Below are 19,358 nucleotides of genomic sequence, written 5' to 3'. Positions count from 1 at the left end.
TATGGAGTTATTTCGATTTCATGATTGAAGTTACGAGTTTGGTAGTTTGATCTAAGTTGATTCAATTTATTTTTTTTAATCATTGTTTTCACCCTTCATTAACTTTTTTTTTTATACATTTCATCATTTAATATTAGATTATTTGATAATTAAGATTCTTATTTTTTTTTAAAATTTTCTTTATATAGAGTTATTCTGATTTCATGGACTTAGTGTTTTTTTTTTTCATTTCTCAATTTCAACCTTCAATATTGGACCTATTGGAAATAGAGCTTCATATTTTTTTTGAAGTTATCCCAGTCTCATAATCCAACTCACGAGCTTAATAAGTTAACCCATATTAACTCGGATCATTTTTTATGTGGTTTTTTTTCTCATTCGTCTTTTATCAATTTCATCCTTCAACATGAGTTAATTGGAAATTAAGCTATATATATTTGCTTTCCATTGAGTTATTTTGATCTCATGACCTAGGTCGTTGGTTTAGTTAGTTAATCAAGGTTGACTCAGTTTATTTTTCTGTTTTTTTTTTGATTTTTTTTTCAATTTCGTCATTCAATATTATATTATTTGAGAATTGAGTTTTATATTTTCTTTTTAATTTTCTTTTCATGAAGTTATCTTGATCTTATAGATTTAGTTTTTTCTTTCATGATTTCAACCTTTAATATTGAATCTATTGGAAAATAAAGCTTTAACTTCTTTTATGAAATTTTCTTGGTCTTATGATCTAAATTGCGAGTTTAACTAGTTAACCTAAGTTGATTAGGTTTTTTAATTATTTTTAATTGATTTTTTTAAATTTCATCATTTAATGTTGAGCTAATTGAAAATTAAACCTCATAAGTTTTTTTATTTGCTTTCTACGAGGTTATTTTAATTTCATGACTTGAGTTGCAAGTTTGGCATGTAAACCTGAGTTGACTCATATTTTTTTTATTTTAATATTTTATTTTTTAATTTCATCATTTAATATTAAATTTATTAGAAATTAGCTTTCATAACTTATTTTGATTTTCTTTCTATAAGATATCACAGTCTCTTGGATCACAGATTAAACTGGATCAATCTAATATGTTATTTTTTTAATATTTTTTAAAAATAACTTTTAATATATCATTGTATCCATATTTAAAAAAGAGTCTAATATGCATTATATTTTAATTTATAATTAATTTTTTATTAAAAGGGAAGACGTATCTATATTGGGAGGTTGGCTAGCTTGGGCACACAATCATTGCTTCTGCCAATGATTACAGAAATTATTTTTAATTTTAGTTGCGTTGACGTTATATACCTACAATTAAAATTGACTCAATAGCTTATAATATTTTTTATTATATAAATATTATTCCTCCTAAACCTTCCACAATCAAAGGAAAAATCTCTCAATTTTTGGATAAAATTATTAATTGAAAAAATGAAATTTACTTATTAAATAACAATGATGTTCAACTTGATATTTATTCTTGGCTTTATAAAAAAACAGGGGACTCCAGCCATTTCTTGAAGCCAAAACTGCTGCAAGAAATGGTGGGCGGCCGCCGACCGCTGAAAGCCACGGGTTGCTCCCATTCCTATTACCAAACTACCCTCCCTTTCCCATCACTTTACTTCGTAGGAAAACATTACTATTTTCTCAATTCCAATCCATGTTTATAATTTTAAGGGATTGTAAAGAGTTCTGTTTTCTCTTTAAATTTTTTTGAATATTTATTTAAAAAAATTATTTTAAAAAAAAAACCCTTAGCTTGAATTGATTTGCTTCTATTCAAGAAAACTTTTTATGTAATATTTTTTTTTAAAAAAACTAGTTTAGAATTTTTTATGATTTAATTTATTCCAATCCATGTTTATAATTTTAAGGGATTGTAAAGAGTTCTGTTTTCTCTTTTGATTTTATGAATTTAAACTTCAAACTACTATCCAGAAAATCTATTGAATATTTATTTAAAAAAAAAAACCTTAGCTTGAATTGATTTGCTTCTATCCAAGAAAACTTTTTATGCAATATTTTTTTTTAAAAAAAGTAGTTTAGAATTTTTTATGATTTAATATTTTTTTTAGGGTATTGGTTCCTTGGTATTTTTAGAAATAATTTGTTAAAATATGTAATAATGTATTTGGTACACGTCATAGGGCATGAGTCAATTTTATATGAATAGGTGAAGAAAATGTGGCTCGATGGGATCACCTTGAAGTTTCAACTAGTGGGCTCATAATTAAATTAATATTCTATTTCAAAGTGTAATAATCCATAGAAAGTGAGAACATCTAATCCGTGACCAGCCAAAACAACAAACAAGACTAGCATAAAATAATATACAAGCGCCCAAGGAAACGGCCCAGAAGTTAAATGGCGTCTCGCGACTTCTGCTGTCATGGGTTCAAACTTTGGAGTTCCATGCCTGTCAGCCCCGCGCTGTTTTACCTGCCTACTGGGTTTGTAGGGTGTTCAGTGGGCCGTGAGGATTAGTCATGGTGCGCGTAAGCTGGTCCGAACACCCCATGTAAATCAAAAAAAAAAAAAAATAATAATATACAAGAAGAAGCTAAATAGCCTAAAAAAATCGCCGCGTATGAACACTGCTGGTCAGGCTTATCCACATCTGTAGATTCACCTTTTCCTATAAATAGTTCCTGCCCATCATCCAGTCACCAATCCAGGTTTTCAGAAAGTGAGAGGAAGCAAGGTGTCAATTACCCCAGGATTTTGAGAGAAATGGCTGATATTGCTATTTTGGTTGCTGAGGAGTATGAAAGGAGGGTCAAGAATTCGAGGAAGGCTGCAGGTGGAGAAGGAGACATGGAGATTAACTGGGTTTCCTGCGCTTCTGTCTTGGCTCAGAGCATCAAGAATCATATAGGGAAAGAGAAGATGGAGCTTCTCAAATTGGTTTTTGAGCCTCGGAGCCAGGTGAGTCTCGCAGCATCTAGTGGCTTCTTTTCTGCCTAAGCCTGAGGAAATTGTGTTTTATTTCCTTTCTTTTACTTGTAATTTTGTACATAAAAGTGTTTTTCAAGGAGATTCTCTTCTTATGCGTAGAATCTCTTGTTGTAAGGTTTGAGTTATAAATGCAAAAAAAAATTGTTCCAAGTTTCCTGAATTGGAACCTGGACTTGGGGAAATCTCTCTGTGTCTGTAGATTCTTGTGAGGAAATTATGGATTGGACCAAGCATGTGTAGACACAGCACATTGCTCTCAAGTTATAAGCTTAAGCGCCCATCCTTCCCCGTCCCTTGCTTTGTTTTCTACTCCATTTTTTTCCCCTTTCCTTGCAAAGGGCAAAGATTGGATCTCCCAATCAAAGTATACTTTGAACCATCCATTTACTTCGAATCTTGAAGAAAATGCCTGACCTGGTATGAACTCCTGGCCTCCATTACTGTGTTCGCACAAGCTCTGTGATGGGTCACAATGTTTAATCTTTTCTTACAGCTAAAGAGGAGATTTTGCAGGTAGCCTATCTACAAGTTGTTCTTTCGTTTCTTTCTTTCTTTTCAAGTCAATCCGAATGCTTTCCTCTTATGGGCCCCGGTTCTTGTAACCTGGGATGGGCCCATAGCAAGAAGAAAATCCTATATAATAGTGGTATTAATAAAATGGTATTAAAGTAAAAATAAAAATTAAGGGCCTCCTTAATTTACTGTTCATTCTACTAGGGAGGCAGACCCAATGGTGCCCTTTTTTATCAACATTTTTTTTTTTTTTGCATTGAATCAATTCACAAATGGTATTGATAAGAGTGCTTTCGAACTCTTAGAAACATATTCCAACATTGTCTTTTCACTCCATTTTTTTATATCAAAGAATTAAAAGAAATTGACATTGAGGAAAGCGATGAGAATTTTGTTTATGTTTATGGGTACAAATGCTTATTTTTGTTTATGTTCAAAAGAGAGTGTGCTTCACGTTATTTTTTAAAATATTTTTTATTTAAAATTATATTAAAATTATTTTTGATATTAACATATTAAAATATCTAAAAACATAAAAAAATATTAATTTTAAAAAATAAATTTAATTTTTTAAAATATAAAAATAAATAAAACCTAGGTACTAGGTTCACATAAGAAAAGGAAAGGCGTCAAGAAATAATTTAAGTTTTTTATTGTCTCTATTCTAGCCATCAAAACACTCATTCTTGGTGTAGCCGAGCTTTATTTGACAATGAGAGTTTTGTTGAGCTATTTTTTTTTTAATCTTGCCAATAAAATGAGGTTGAGCCGACATGGCGCGGGCGGAGAGTATAGCTAACGGTATAAATGAGCAACATTAATATAAATAAAATATAATAAAATCAAAATAAAAGTCGGAGAAGGAAACAATTGCTTTCAGTGATTTTTTAAATTAGCTATGGGTTTATTTTTCCACACTCATTTTTTCCCTTTCTCAAGAAAAGTATTCCTTCAGCCAATCAATTCAGCACAGAAGGGAAAGCTCTCGTTGAAATTGATGGTAAGAGCATCTCAATGTCGTATATTATTTTAAAAAGTTAAATTAATAAAATAACATTTTAAATAGTATAAATATAATTTTTTTATTATATATATATTTCAATAAAAAAATTTATTTTATTAGAGTGAAATAAATAAATATTTTATTTTATTAATAATTTTAATTTTATTTTTTTATATGACTAGATTTAATTGGTTTATTTTTTTTATTGGTTCTATTTGGTTAGTTTTAGCTCTTTTGAAAAATATGTAAGAATAACATTTATGAAATAAAAAAAATATTTTAATATTTTATTTGACTTTCCCCTTAAAATATGAAAAATAAGTAAATAAATTTAAAATATTAGTTTTTTATTATTTTTGATTATTCATTTAACTGCTCCGTTAAAATGCTCTAATAACATGCTCTCATTTTTTTAAAAGCATACCCTAGCCTTGAATTGAACCTTAAGCCTTATATCTTAATAAAAATTTGGCATTTTTTGGTGATGTTATTACCCAAACAGCGATGTTTTTTCTCAATATTTTTTGCTTAATATGCTTTAGTTTTAATTAAATATTCAAATTATTATCATAATTCAAAATAGAATTTCCTTACACTTTCTCAAAAAAAGAAAGGATATAATAAACAAATGACGAATCTGTAATTATAAATAAATCACCCTTATTAGCTAATTATACAAGAGAAGTAGGGACGTATATACTTTTTTTAATAATAAACATTTACCAGTTTTTTTGTATCATATGCTTGCAAACTTTTTACCCAACCCTTCTATCTCTTGAAATATTCATTATTTCATAAATACATTGAAAATCAAAATCAAAATCATTATATATATATATTTTTTATAAGTTTTATTGAGACAATATTTTCAGTGACCAAAAAAACAAAAAAACACAATTAAGGTTGCTTACACATGGTGACTTAAATAACTAGTTCTCTCCTTTTCTTTTGAGATTGAGATAATATGTATGGAATATGGATAGTTAAACCAGAGATTCGACCTAATTATTCTCTCCTTCATCTCTAAATCTCCGCCAAGCACAAAAGTAAGTGACAAGCAAATTAGAAAAGTCTACATAAACCATCGTCATGCGAAGCAGATAAATGGAAAATGGAGTCATCATAGCACCCACCATTCTCTATATGCTCTTTTAGCCGACGACAACCGGCCACCAGTTTCTCCTGCGTAGCATTAGAGCCCGTTTAATATTGTATTATATAGTGGGTTTTTTTAAAAAAAATATATTTTGTTTAGAAATATGAGCCCGTTTAATATTGTATTATATAGTGGTTTTTTTTTAATATATTTTGTTTAGAAATACATAGATACAATTTAAAATTATATAAAAAGAAATTAAAATAAAAAATATTTAAAAATATTTTTGAAATATAAAAACAAGTAAATTATTAATATAACAAAATGGGTTTGGTCATCGCAGCACCCAAATGTGTGCTTGCATTTCAATTTCCTTGAACTTTCACTTCAAAAAATTCTGTTGATTGCTGCCTCAAATATGTTTGTTCATTTCAGAGGATAATAAAGTAAAACGATTCACACACTGGTCAATGTGAAACTTGGACACTTTGATCCATGTTAGGACATCAGTAGCATTTATTAATTTAATGATGTTTCAGCTTGTTCGGTGAGCGTTGTCGGCTACATTTGTTTTTGGGTCTGATTTAATTTGTGGAAAAATAGACTGCATGTATCACACGGCTCTTCATTGGCCCCACTTAGCTCTTTGGAAAACTTGAATGGAGGTCGGTGGATCCGCAAGGTTTCTGTGTCGATCTGTAATTACATTATAATACTTATCCTGTTTATTTACTAAAAAATAATTTTATTTTTCAAAATAAATTTTAAAAAAATAAATTATTTTTTAATATTTAGTAGTATAATTAAAAATAAATTGAAAAATATTTTTTAGTGTTTAGTTATGTCATGAAAAATAATCTGAAAAATAATATATTAATGTTTTATTTTTTTCAAGTTTATTAAAATTATAAGAAATAAATATTAAAAATTTAAAAGTTAAATAACAATAAATTTAAATTTTATAAATTATCTTAAATAAAATAAATAATAATTAACATGATAGAGATCAAATCTAAAAAATAAAAAAATTAAAAGATAAAAAAATTAAAATAATAATAATTAACATTTCATAAATTATTTCAAATACAATAAGTAATAATCAAAAGAATAAGGATGAAATTTAATAGATAAAAAATTATAATTAAAAAATAATAAGAGAAAAGTAAATAAAAATTATAAAAATCAAAATCAAAATTAATATAAAAATAAATTCTAATAAATGAAATTAAAAAATAAATATTCAAAACAAAATATATATAGCAATCAAAAGTTTGAGAACCAAATTTGATATAATCAGTAAATAATATAACATTTTTAAATTTTTTCAACTTCCGGAAAGTGTTTTCCTTTCAAAATAAAAAAAAAAACACTTTTCTCCAAATCAAGTTAAATTTTTTTGATCGAAAAGTTTTTCTGTTGACCGAAAAGTATTTTTTATTGATCAATTTTTTTAATGATAAACAAATATAAAAAAAATAAAAATTAATTTTTTAAAAATTACTTTTCTAAAACAAACACAACCTTAAATCATTTTGTATTCAGTAACTAATTTCTTCCAGTGAAGAAAGAAAAATGAATTTTCCTTAATTACAATAATACAGGTGTCCTTAGGTAAATACAAAATTTGTTGGACCTTTCTAAAACGAAAGTCCATTTAATGAAACAGTGATTTTGCTGGTGAAAACACAATGCTGTTTTCTTCGAAGCTCGCAAAAATGATGTAGTTTTGGTGGAAAACTGTGTCGTTTCTACAGTACAAATAATTGTTTTCTTACGGGGTGTTCTTCCAACTCACACATGCATGGAAAACTGCATTTGCAGGAAATTCTAAGAAATATCAAGTGTAAAAATATTCTGTGCTAGTTTTTTTGAGAGTATTAATTTAAATATATATATATATATATATATATTTTATATTTTTTTTTGCTGTAAATAAGACGATGATGTTTTGTCTCTTATGCCTTCTCTTTGCTGGCCTTTTGTTTTCGTACTATGAAAGAGAGATTTTTTAAAAGTTTTCATTAAGTAGCATAAATGAAGCAGCATCTCAAACAAGTGGTTGTTGACAATTAGGAGTAATTATCTCCAAATTAGTTCTTCGTCATTAAAGCTTTTGATTGGTCTCTAATTATAGATGCTAACTATATAAATAGACTAGAATAGCTGGAATTCTTGTAAATATTTGATTGTATTTCAGTAGTTATAATTTCTTTATATTAGTCAATCACAGTCCTAAACTATAGGATTTATTACAATTGTACACAACAATTATTTATACCAATTAAGTTGAAAAGAAATGGAATTTAAAACCTTTTCTTAATGATATTTTTCAATTTTTTTTTAAACTTTAAGAAGTTATCAGATTATTTATTTTCATATTTATATGTTATACCTATTTTGTCATATATTCAAACTAAATTTATAAAGAACCTAATGGCAAGTGCATATATCTCATTTTAATTCTCAATCACTAGATTATTGTCACAAGCTATATGTTCCAACCAATTTTTTTAATATAAATAAAAAAAAAATTATAAAAAAAACACTCAAACTTATGATCCAAAAATAACTTGAATAACTGGTAATAATTTAGTTTTGATTTTAAAAATACAAACCCATGATGATTTTTTTTTTGTAAATATATGATAAATTAAAATTGAAAATGATATTTTAATTGAATTTTTATCAACAATTTATTATTGTATATCAAATACATAATAATTGAAATATTTTTGTTAAAAATAAACTAAAAAATTATAATATTATTTAAAAACCATTTCAAAATTAAGAAAGTAAGTGAATTAACATTTTTATGTTGAAGAAAAAAACAAAGAACAAAAAAGTAGAAAAAAAATAAATAGAAAGAAGGCTACCGTGGCATAACCCTTAGGAGAAGGCAAGACTCATGTGTCTAGCATTTCTTTTTTGAAAAATAAAATGTACACCACGTTAGATGATACGTTGTTCACTTGCCCAAATTTCAATATAATATTAGTAAAAAATTGGATAGAAAATTGATAAATTGGATAGAAAATTGATTTTGTGTTTTCGGACCAAAACAACTAATTTTTAAATTAATTTTTCATCTTAAATTACTTGAAAAGCGCACTACAAATTAACCTCAATAAACCCTTACGTGCCTTTAAGTAGAACAAAATTGGTTAAAAACCAAAAATTCAAACGAGGGCATAAATCTTCGTACTTTCTGGTAATATGAGGATATAAAATTACTGTTACAAACTTTTCATATCAAATAAAATATTTTAACATTAAATTTAATAATTTGGTTGCGGTAACCAACTACTTTTTCTCTCTCTAACCCTATTTTTTGGAGCTATGTTTCTCTCTCATTGAAGGATAAGAAAATGAACTTTAGAACCATAATGAAATTTGGTGAATACACGTGGGTAGCCATCAATTCTATCCTTATTTTACCTTTCAATGCTCAAATGTTTAATTTGATATTTTTACCATAAGTTCAAGTCTTATTTCATCCAAGTAGGTTAGAAAAGGGACATAATTGATAGAAAAAAATAAGTTAAAAATAAAATAAAAAAATGAATTTTTGAACAAAAATAAAATTTAACTTAGAATATTAGATTGGTCATTATAGTTCTTCATGTTTTTCACTTTGGTTCGTCATTGATGTTTTTCAATCTTTGATAAAACTTGACAAATTGGTCATTAATTTGACCTTAAAAGGATTCAAAATGAAAAAAAAAAAAGAAGAAGAAAAGCTACAATAATTTTCCTAGGACTTTTAGCATATGTTACAATGTTCTTTTATAAAAAAGTAATTTTCTTAGTCGTTGTGTTGCACGAAAAAATGTTACTTCAAGTCAATAGAAAACGAAATAAATATTCAATGGTATTAATTAGGCAGCCGTTGTGATGGAATGGTAACAAACGCTACAAAACTACAAAGACGTCATTCGCTCAGTCCTTATTAAGGTTGGACATGCAATACAACTTGCTGAGTGGGGCCTTTTTCCTTCGGTCTGTAGTTGTAAGAAACTAGGCCTCGCTAGGCAGCATAACAAGCATGGCAAGTTCAGGAAATATGTTGGTGTAACCTTCGAAGAAAAGTTACAAATTCAAAATAAGAGAAATCTTTTTTAACCTTCGAAGAAAAGTTACAAATTCAAAATCAGAGAAATCTTTTTTTTTTTTAAATATTTGAGAATAAGATGCTAGTAATCTCTCAATTGGTAGGAGGTGTTAGACATTAAAAAAAAGATGATGGAAGGTCTAATAAATTTTGAACTACACAACGAAAATAATATATAGTTCTTCCCTAACATTAAATCCTCATTTATACCTCTAATGATCTAAACCTAAAACCCAGAAAGACTCAAGTTTTAAGGCCTAGAACGTTTCCTTGGTTACTGCATATTTGTTTTAGATGGCGTGTGCTCTATCCACCCAGCATGGAACGAAAAATCCAAGAAACACAAAGGTATGTAACAAGTAAATTAGAAAAGTCTACGTAAAAAGTCACCATATAATGCAGATAACAAGAAGGTAGCGTCACTATAGCTCCCGCCATTCTCTATATGATCTTTGAGCAGATGATAATTGGCCACAAGTCCCTCCGGCAAAACCCTAGTCCTGCAAAGTGGGCATGTAGCCAGGTATTCTTCTAGCCATTTGTCAAGGCAATCCTTGTGGAAAGTGTGCTTGCATTTCAATTTCCTTAAACTTTCACCTTCCAGAAACTCAGACAAACACACCGCGCATTCTCTTGATTCGTGATGCCTCAAGTTTTCACTGTAACAAATAGTTGGGTTTTTCTCTTCAACAAGGTTGAAATATTGAGTGGTAATTATGCGAAAAAGTTTATCAGAATGTGTGACCATACTTCCGGGCACGGCGGATCGGATTAGGAGGACAGCTTTTAGAAGAAGGAGATCGAAAAGGGCTATGGCTATGGTGTAGAGGTAAGAGAGGAGCTGGAAGAGAGAAGCCATGGTTGCTCATGAAGAACGGAAGAAGGGCTTAAAATTGAAGTTCATACAACACAAGTGCTTTACTAGTTAATCTGGGTTCAAGCACAACTGCTTCTTGTTTGGTCCATTTTCAATATTTATTAAAATTAAGACATTGATGCTTGGGATGTCAGTCATGTCACATAACTCAAGTAACGACAGGCGAGGAAGCCCGTCACGATATTACAATGAACATCTGACCGGTGGTGACTTCTATGGTCAAGGCGAAGCCGCTGGGTGTCTTACAATCCATTAATGACCCCACTTGACTTTTTTGGAATTTAATTATTGTTCACGAAAAGATTTAAAGTTTTTTTTTTTTTATTTTAAATACCGATAATTTTGCTAAATGGACTCCTCTAGATTTAGCTAGGTTGTCTAATTTTGTGAATCAAATTAGTATACGTGCAGACAGAAAATTAGATCCACAGAAAATATATGTTTTGTTTATTCTGGATCACAGGATCATGTAGAGGTTGGTCGTAAGAACCGTAACATTTTTTATTTTTTTTTGTAATTAGTGAGCAAATTAATATAAATAATCATATATACAAGAAAAAACTTTAAATATACATCACTTGCAAAGTAAATTCCAAATAGTTCAAATGTCTAAGAGTCACAGAATAAATAAGAAAATAAAAGGCCTATAAATAGTATTATAAATTCTAATATTTTAATTTTTAGAATTAGATGAAATTAAAAATTATATTACATAAATAAATAAATAATGGATTTTTTTCCATTTTTTTGTTTTTAATTTAATTTTTTTATTTTTTATTTTCAGATTTGATCCAATTTTAGAGCTTGGAATACAAATATTATATGCTTGAGTTAACACTAATCAGATAAAATGCTAAGTTTGCTTACGAAAAGGATCACCAAATAATTTATCCATACACTGATTCTATTTTGATAAATAATTCAAGGGTTTGACACATTTTATCCTAACAAAAACAATAAGTAACAAATTAAGATTTAAAAAATAACTTGTGTTAACTTTTTAAATCCATGACTTACGGCAATAGACACAAGCATCTTATTTAGAAAAACAATAAAATTTAATTCTCAATTAATTATATATTGAAAGATAAAATTAAAAAAAGAATTTTAATTATACAAAAAAATTTAAAAAATTGCAATTAAATAAATGAGGATCAAAATAAATTTTATATTTGAATGAAAGGTGAAATTAAAAATAAAAATAAATTTAATAAATAGATAAAAAAATTAAAAGAATGAGAATCAAAATTGATATAAATAATAAAAATATTTTTTTTGATTGAAAGGTGAAATTAAATAGAATAATAATTTTTACAAAAGAGCTAAGAAAAAAATTAAAAATGAAAGCAATAAGAACCAAATTAAAAAAACATAATACTATCAATTTGGGTTAACACATGTCATTGAAAGATTAAGATCAATCCAATTTGTTATTATCTTAATAATTTTTTTTAAAACATTTGTCATCTTGAATTTGGTTTTTAAAAATTAGATCGTGTTTTTACCAGTTATCAAGATTTCATTTGAATTAATAAAATTAATTAATTTAATTCGAGTTATTCAAGCACTGTTTAGTTGGAAACTCAAGTTTAGTAAATGGTTAAGTAATGAGGTCTCAAGATTTACTCATTAAGCCGGATTTAATAACACAATCAAAATTTTTTTCATGCTATTAACACTTGTTTTGACCTTTAAAAGAATTTGTTTGACCTGTAGCGGAATACAGGCCAATAAACTAGTTAACTATAAACTAAAATGAAGAGGGAGATTTACTATATTCTTCCTCACAAATTACTATTCATTAGAACAGTACAAAAATAATGACTTGAGTTATTATTATGCTTTTTATTTGAAGTGACCTAATAAATAGCATATTTTTTTTTTAGTTAAATTATATTTTTATTGGTCATTTGGATTGTCTTTGAATCTGTCAAGTCGACTAGGTCACTTCAAGTCATTCTCTATATAATTTTAATTTTTTCTCTTTTGAAAATACATTAATCACACTTTAATATTTTTTTATATTAAAAAAATTAATTTGACAGAAATATACTATTTATTAAATCACTTCATTATGATATTTTTATTCAATTTAATTTTTTAACATTGAGTTTATTGAGAATTAGACTTCATGATTTTTTTTAGTTATTTTGGCCTCATCCCTTGAAAATTATGCTTAATAGGTTAATCCGAGTTGAATCGAGTTGTTTTTTATGTTTATTTTTTAATTGATTGTTTTCTCAATTTTATCATTTAACAATGGATTGGTTTAGAATTGAGTTTCATAATTTGTTTTGATTTGCTTTCTATGAGTATATCTTGATCTCGTAATCAAGGTCACGGGTTGTGACAATTTAACAACTGTTAAATCAAGTCTTTTTTTTTTAAATGTTTTTTTTCTAAAAGGTTATCTTGGTTTCATGACTCGGGTCATGAGTCATTTAATATTGTTTTTTTTATTGGGTTGTCCTCATATTATGACTCGGGTCGTGAATTTATTTTTTTGCCTATTTTATTTTTGATTTTCTTTATTTAATATTGTATTTGATTATGAATTAGGCTTAACAATTTATTTTAGAGTGCTTTTTATTAAGTTATCCCAACATCACCTGAGGAATAATGCTTAATGGGTTAACTTAGGTTGACCTGACTCATTTTTTATGTAATTTTTTAATTGAAACTTTTACAAATTTCATCATTCAACATTAGGCCTGACATAAGTAATTGAGCTTTAAAGTTTATTTTGATATGTTTTTTTTTTTGAGTTATGTCAGTATTATAATCAAGTTGTAAATTTTACAAGTCAACCCTAGGTTAATTCAAGTAAGTTTTTTCTATGAGCTTATCTTAGTCTAATATCCTAAGTCATGAGTTCAGAGGATTGACTGTGACCATTTTTATGTTTTTTTTAATTGATTTTTTTAATCTCTTTTTTCAATATTGAGTTTATTGAGGATTGAAATTTATAATTTATTTTGATTTGCTTTTCATTCAATTAGTTCAGTTTTATGACATGGGATGCTGGTATGAAAAATTAACTAAGGTCGCATTTTAGGTACTTTTTATTTTTTTTCTTAATTTTATCCTTTAACTTTGACTTGATTGAAAATTAAGCTTCATAATTTATTTTAATTTGTTTTCTATTATGTTATAATAGTCTCATAACTCGTGTCATGAATTTAACATGTTAACCCGGGTTGACCTAAGTTAATCCAATATGTTATCTTAATTTTTTTTAAATATCATTTTGAAATTATTTTTAGTCAAATTATATTTTTATGGGTCGTTGGGGTTGCTTTTGAACCCATAAAATAAACTAGGTTAAATTGATTTAACCTTTACATGGTTTAAAAATTTTTCCAATAGAAAAAAAATTAGCAACATCTGAATATTTTTTTATATTTGAAGAAAAATTTAATCTAACCTGTAACATAACGTGGGTCAATGATCTAGCAATATACTAAAACTCCTTGGCATTTCACTTTATATTGAATAGTGAAATGCCAAGTCATTTTGCATGTTAGTCCTTCAAAAAAAAATGAAAACATTTTTTTTAGCTTTCAACTTATTTTTTTAATTTTTTTAATCATCCTCCATCACTAAGTTTTCTTGGTATTAAACTTTATAATGTATTTTGATTTATTTTTTATGAAGTTATCTCAGTCTTATGATTCAGGTCTCGAGTTTTGTGAATTAGCCATGTTGTCTCAGTTTTTTTTTTCATTTTTCTCTTAACTTTATCTTTTAATATATTGTATTGATTGAGAATTAGAATTTTTAATTATAATTATTTTTTGATTTACTTTCTGTGGGGTCGCGAGTTTTGCAGGTTGGTAAGGTTGACTCTATTTGTTTTTCTTTTCTAATTATTATTTTTTCAATTCCATCCTTCAATATTGGATTAATTGAGAATTAGACTTTATATTTTTTTTTATTTTCTTTCTATGAATTTATCTTGATCTCCTTACCCAAGTTTGATAAATTAACTCAGGTTGACTTTGACCATTATTTTTGTTTTTTTTACTTGATCTTATTTTTAATTTAATCCTTCAACATTGACTTGATTGACAATTAAGTTTCATACTTCTTTTATTTGCTTTCTATTGTGTCAAGTTCTTATAACCCAAGTCGCATGTTAAACTAGTTGAATTTTTTTTTTTAAGTTGATTTTTTTTAATCTCATTCTTTAATATTAGATTGACACAAAATTATACTTTATACTCTTTTTTTTAGTTTGCATTCTAGAAGGTTATATAGGCTCATAATCCGGATCATAAGTTTGTTTGGTTGACTTGAGTTGTTTTTTTATCTTTTTTTTTTTAAATTTCATACTTCAACATTTGATTGATTGTGATTTAAGCTTCATAATTTAATTTGATTTGTTTTTTATAGGGTTATCTTGGTCTCATGATCTATATTTGAAAGATTAACCTTTGTCTACTAAAGTTCTTCTTTTAGTTAAATTTTATTTTCAATTTTATCATTCAACATTGATTTTATTGATAATTGGGTTGAATAATTTTTTTATTTGTTTTCTATAAGGTTATCAGAGTCTCATATAATCTAGCTAGCAAATTTGGTAGGTTAACTCAAGTTGATCCAAGTCGATCTAATATGTTGTCGTTTCAATACTTAAAAAAATAATATCATCTTTATTTTTTTTAATTCAACTATATTTTTATTGATTTTTCAGATTGTTTTTGAATCTACCAAGTCAATTAGGTCACTTCAAGACAATCTATATATAGTTTTAACTTTTTTTCTATTAAAAATACATTAACGACAATTGAATATTTTTTCTATAAAAAAATATTAATTTAACCTATAGTGAAACATGAAAAATTATCTAGTGTGTCACTATTTTATTCCTATGTTTTATTATTATATGTGCCATTTATCACACAAAAAATTCGACAGAAAGATGCAAATATGTTATTTTATTTTAACTGTCCGACATTATTGAGAGTATACTTTTTTCTTTCCTAATAAAATAAAACTAGTGAATTATTTTTTTAATAAATCTTATATTTTTATAACTGAGCGGAATAGATACACTTAACGCTAACTGTTTTTAGTAAAATTAATTTACAAATTGCATTCCAGGGCTTGGCCTAGCGGTAGAAGGGGCTTGTCTCCTTCCACTGCACCTGGGTTCGAGCCCTGGCGTGCACGCCTGTCACCCCCGCGGTGCCTTACATGCCTACTGGGTTTGCAGGGTGTTCAGTGGGCCGTGGGGATTAGTCGTGGTGCGCGCAAGCTGGCCCGGACACCCCACGTAAATCAAAAAAAAAAAAATTAATTTACAAATTATACAAATTTACAAATATAATAAATCTTATATTTTTATGAGAGAGCGGTGTATAACTCTTGATAGATCTTTTTAGTAAAATAAATTTACAAATTATACTTAACGCGAGCTGTATTTCAAAAATAGATAGCACTAACAAAGATAAATTATACCCAAAATAGATGGCAATCCACTACCACTACAAAATTTGTAATGCATAATTGCAATAATTTCTGTCACAAGTGAGGTATCTATGACTGTACATCAATATCTGTCTATGCTAAGAGAAATGAATTATCCATGTCAGAATATTTTTTCCAAACTACTGCCATACAATGCAGATAACAGGAAAATGGTATCATCATAGCTCCCACCGTTCAGTATATTATCTCGCAGCTGATGATAATTGACCACAATCTGATCTGGCAAAACCGTAGTCCTGCAAAGCGGGCATGTAGCCATGGATTGTTGTAACCATTTGTCTAAACATTCCTGATGAAATGTGTGGTCGCATTTCAATTTCCTAACCCTTTCGCCTTCCGTAAATTCCGATAAGCATACTGCACATTCTCTATATTGCGCCCGGCTGATTTTTTCACTGTAATGAAGTGTTGGATTTGTTTTTTCAATGATGTTGAGATATTGTGAGGAAATTATGCGAAAGAGTTTATCAGGATTCGTGACCTCACTTCCGGGGACGAAGGACCGGATTAGAAATAGGGCTTTGAGGAGTAAGAGATTGAAGAAGGATACGGAAATGGTGTAGAGGTGAGGGAAGGCGTTCAAGAGAGCCGCCATGGCCGGCAAGCTGCTCCTCATTAATTTGAAAGTACAAAATGGGATGGCTGATAAAGATTATATACTAGTAGTGCTAGTGCTAAACGTCATGCACACCGGTCCAGGTTCAGGTTATTCCAGGTATCGACTAGTCAACGTACAAAACGGTATGTGGTTCATGTCAGCCTGCGAACCTGTCCTCGAACATGAGATCCGATTAATCTAATGTTCCCGTTAACTTTACAAATCAGCATACCGAATTATTGAGAGAAGCCTTTTGAATTATCGAGAATGTATAATACAAGTTGCCTATTGTTTAAAGCCCACCATGCAAGTATCAAATTTGCAATTCCCAACCACTACCTACTATCTTAATTGAAAGAAACCGCACCACAACAAGGACTTGATTTTTAAGACGTAATGGCAGTTTTTTTTTTTACCACCTTAGAGGATTTTTTGGCACTTATTTGATAAACCCTTTTCTAATTAGCCAGCAAGAATTGAATTAGTAATGTAAATACTCGAATTACACATTCATTTTGCAGGACTCCCAGCAAAGAACAAGGGGTTTGAGCGTTTAGAATGTGCTACAGTGTCAACGGCCCAAGCAAGATAGGACGGTACTGGGTTAAATCCCGAGACCTTAATAATTGTTTTTCATGGACAGGACATTATTTGCCGGCATGTGACCTCCATTATTGACGGTGCCTATTAGTTCATATAGAGACAACCAGGCAGAATCTTTTCAATTTCAATAGAATGATTCGAATCCACGAACTTCAACAACTACTAAAATATCATTTTGGAGAACTGATAGCTAGCTGCTCTACGTCGTTTTAAAAATGTTAATAATTTATGTACTCCCGGGGTTGAATTTCCTGAGTGTTGGGATATTCCCATCAAAACAGCAGCAGCAGCGCGGCAGCAACAATAATAATTCATTCCTTCCTCATTAAGAAGTTGTTGAGGAAAAGACAACAAGAAGAAGAAGAAGAGAAAAAAGTATTAATAGACTAGCTTGGCAAGGATATCTGTTTGGCCAATAAGACATTGGTTTGGTTCACGCACACGCGCGCGTACACATACAATAATTTGTTGAAGTTTCAACAAGCTGTTTGATAATTAAAACGTACAAATATTAAATATATCATTAAATTATTTGAATATTATCAATTTTATATTAAAATTATTTTTATATCAATTATTTTGACTTCTTCGCTTTCACTTAACAAAAACCGTTGAGTTTTCTACAAAATAATGTTTTTTCTTAATTAAAAATACAATATGATTTTGATAAAAAAAAAATAGATGAAAAGCCTTAGAAAAAAGATGGAAGTTCTTAATTGAAAATTTCTGAGAAATTAAGGGTAAATTGAATTGAAAAAAAAAAAAACACAGTAACATCAAGACTGTTATATATAAATAAAACTTAAAATTTGGCTTTTTCTGTAATGTTTTGGTAAGGATGACATAATATTACTACTCCAATGTGTGAATGAATCCCTTGATTGAAGATTGAAAATAGGGCAGATATTAGATGTGTCATCAAATTATTGGGTTATTATCTATTCTATATATCTCAGCTATTTTTTATATCAATTTTATTATTAAATTATTGTTAGAATACTTAACTGAAATTCTTTAAAAATAATACAATTTAATTAAATGGAAATGTAGACAAGAAGTTATAAAAATAGATAAAATTTATTAATTAAGAATTTTGAAAATTTAATAGTAGAATTGATACTAAATATATTCTTAAGGTTTTATCCTTAAAAGTATCATATAAAAAACAATGTGTGTGTGTCTATATATATAATTGCTTCTTAGATCCCCCGTAATATTTATATTTTTTTCTCGAGGATTTCGTGAAGGAGGTGTCCATGAGTTTCTCGGAAACTACGGTACTATTAACATTTTATGCACATGATATTCATGTTGATAGAAGATTAATTTTGTAGTAAAACATTAAGGAAGGTGGAAATTATGATAACGTTAAAACATCAAAAACAAAGAATAGTTCATTGGCAACTCGGCCAGTCAAACATCGTTTCCCGGTTCATCTCGACATGGTGTTTCTTTATCACTACCATCATTTTTAAGTTTTTTATGGATTAATATTTTTTGGCACTTTATAAAAGACCAATTCCTGTTTAGAAGTTTTAAAAACACTGTGATAACCCATTGATAGTTTCTATCCATACCTGACATTCCCACTCTTAGTAGAATATCAAGATTAATTAACAAGAATTTAGCTAATTTCTTAGATATGAATATAAGTCAAGTCCAAATAGATATAAATATACTGAGTTACTGGATTTAATATTTCTAGACTTGATAGCATACTGAATCTAATTAAAAGAGAGTTTGATAATCTGTTGGACTCAATTTTTTTAGAATTAACTATGTGTTTAATCTGTTTGGACATGAGTTTAAAAATAAATACTTATTTTTTTATTCATTCTAATTATTTATTTAAAAATTACTATTTTATTATTTGAGAATCCATAAATTCTACTAAAAAAATTATTTTATATGTCATAGACTTTTTACAACCAGCTACCAGTTTGATAAGTAATGGCTAATATATACTTGAGCTAACATCGTATTTCATTCGTGTTCTGACCAGTTTGGAGCTGATCATAACTAGTTAGAGGTATGGAAGCGTCCTAGAAAAACTACCTCTTCAATTATACATTTCCTAATTAATAAAATGACGTGCATGCTTCATTATTTTTATCTTTAAAAGC

General features: G+C 28.0%; 2 protein-coding genes across 2 annotated transcripts; both read right to left on the bottom strand.

The window, feature by feature from the left end:
* Positions 1 to 9,750: 9,750 nt before the first annotated feature.
* LOC105111875 (receptor homology region, transmembrane domain- and RING domain-containing protein 1-like) lies at positions 9,751 to 10,943 on the bottom strand. Its single transcript, XM_011007346.1, has 2 exons — positions 9,981 to 10,943; positions 9,751 to 9,922 (listed from the first exon to the last, which is right to left on the bottom strand). The coding sequence occupies exon 1, from the start codon at positions 10,524 to 10,526 to the stop codon at positions 10,032 to 10,034; it is 495 nt and encodes a 164-aa protein (XP_011005648.1). The 5' UTR covers positions 10,527 to 10,943; the 3' UTR covers positions 9,751 to 9,922; positions 9,981 to 10,031.
* Positions 10,944 to 16,054: 5,111 nt separating this feature from the next.
* On the bottom strand, positions 16,055 to 16,629 carry LOC105111874 (probable E3 ubiquitin-protein ligase XERICO). The gene has a single exon (XM_011007344.1). It carries the CDS (start codon positions 16,627 to 16,629, stop codon positions 16,135 to 16,137), a length of 495 nt encoding a protein of 164 aa, XP_011005646.1. The 3' UTR covers positions 16,055 to 16,134.
* Positions 16,630 to 19,358: the final 2,729 nt, after the last annotated feature.

This window comes from Populus euphratica, unplaced genomic scaffold (genome assembly GCF_000495115.2).
Source record: "Populus euphratica unplaced genomic scaffold, PopEup_1.0 scaffold314.1, whole genome shotgun sequence".
NCBI classification, from domain to species: Eukaryota; Viridiplantae; Streptophyta; class Magnoliopsida; order Malpighiales; family Salicaceae; genus Populus; species Populus euphratica.
Note: the sequence above shows the minus strand (reverse complement) of the source record. Positions and strands in the feature narration are given on the sequence as shown.

Excerpts from the sequence above, each read along its gene's own strand:
- LOC105111875 (XM_011007346.1), bottom strand. The coding sequence starts at position 10,526 with ATGGCTTCTCTCTTCCAGCTCCTCTCTTACCTCTACACCATAGCCATA.
- LOC105111874 (XM_011007344.1), bottom strand. The coding sequence starts at position 16,629 with ATGGCGGCTCTCTTGAACGCCTTCCCTCACCTCTACACCATTTCCGTA.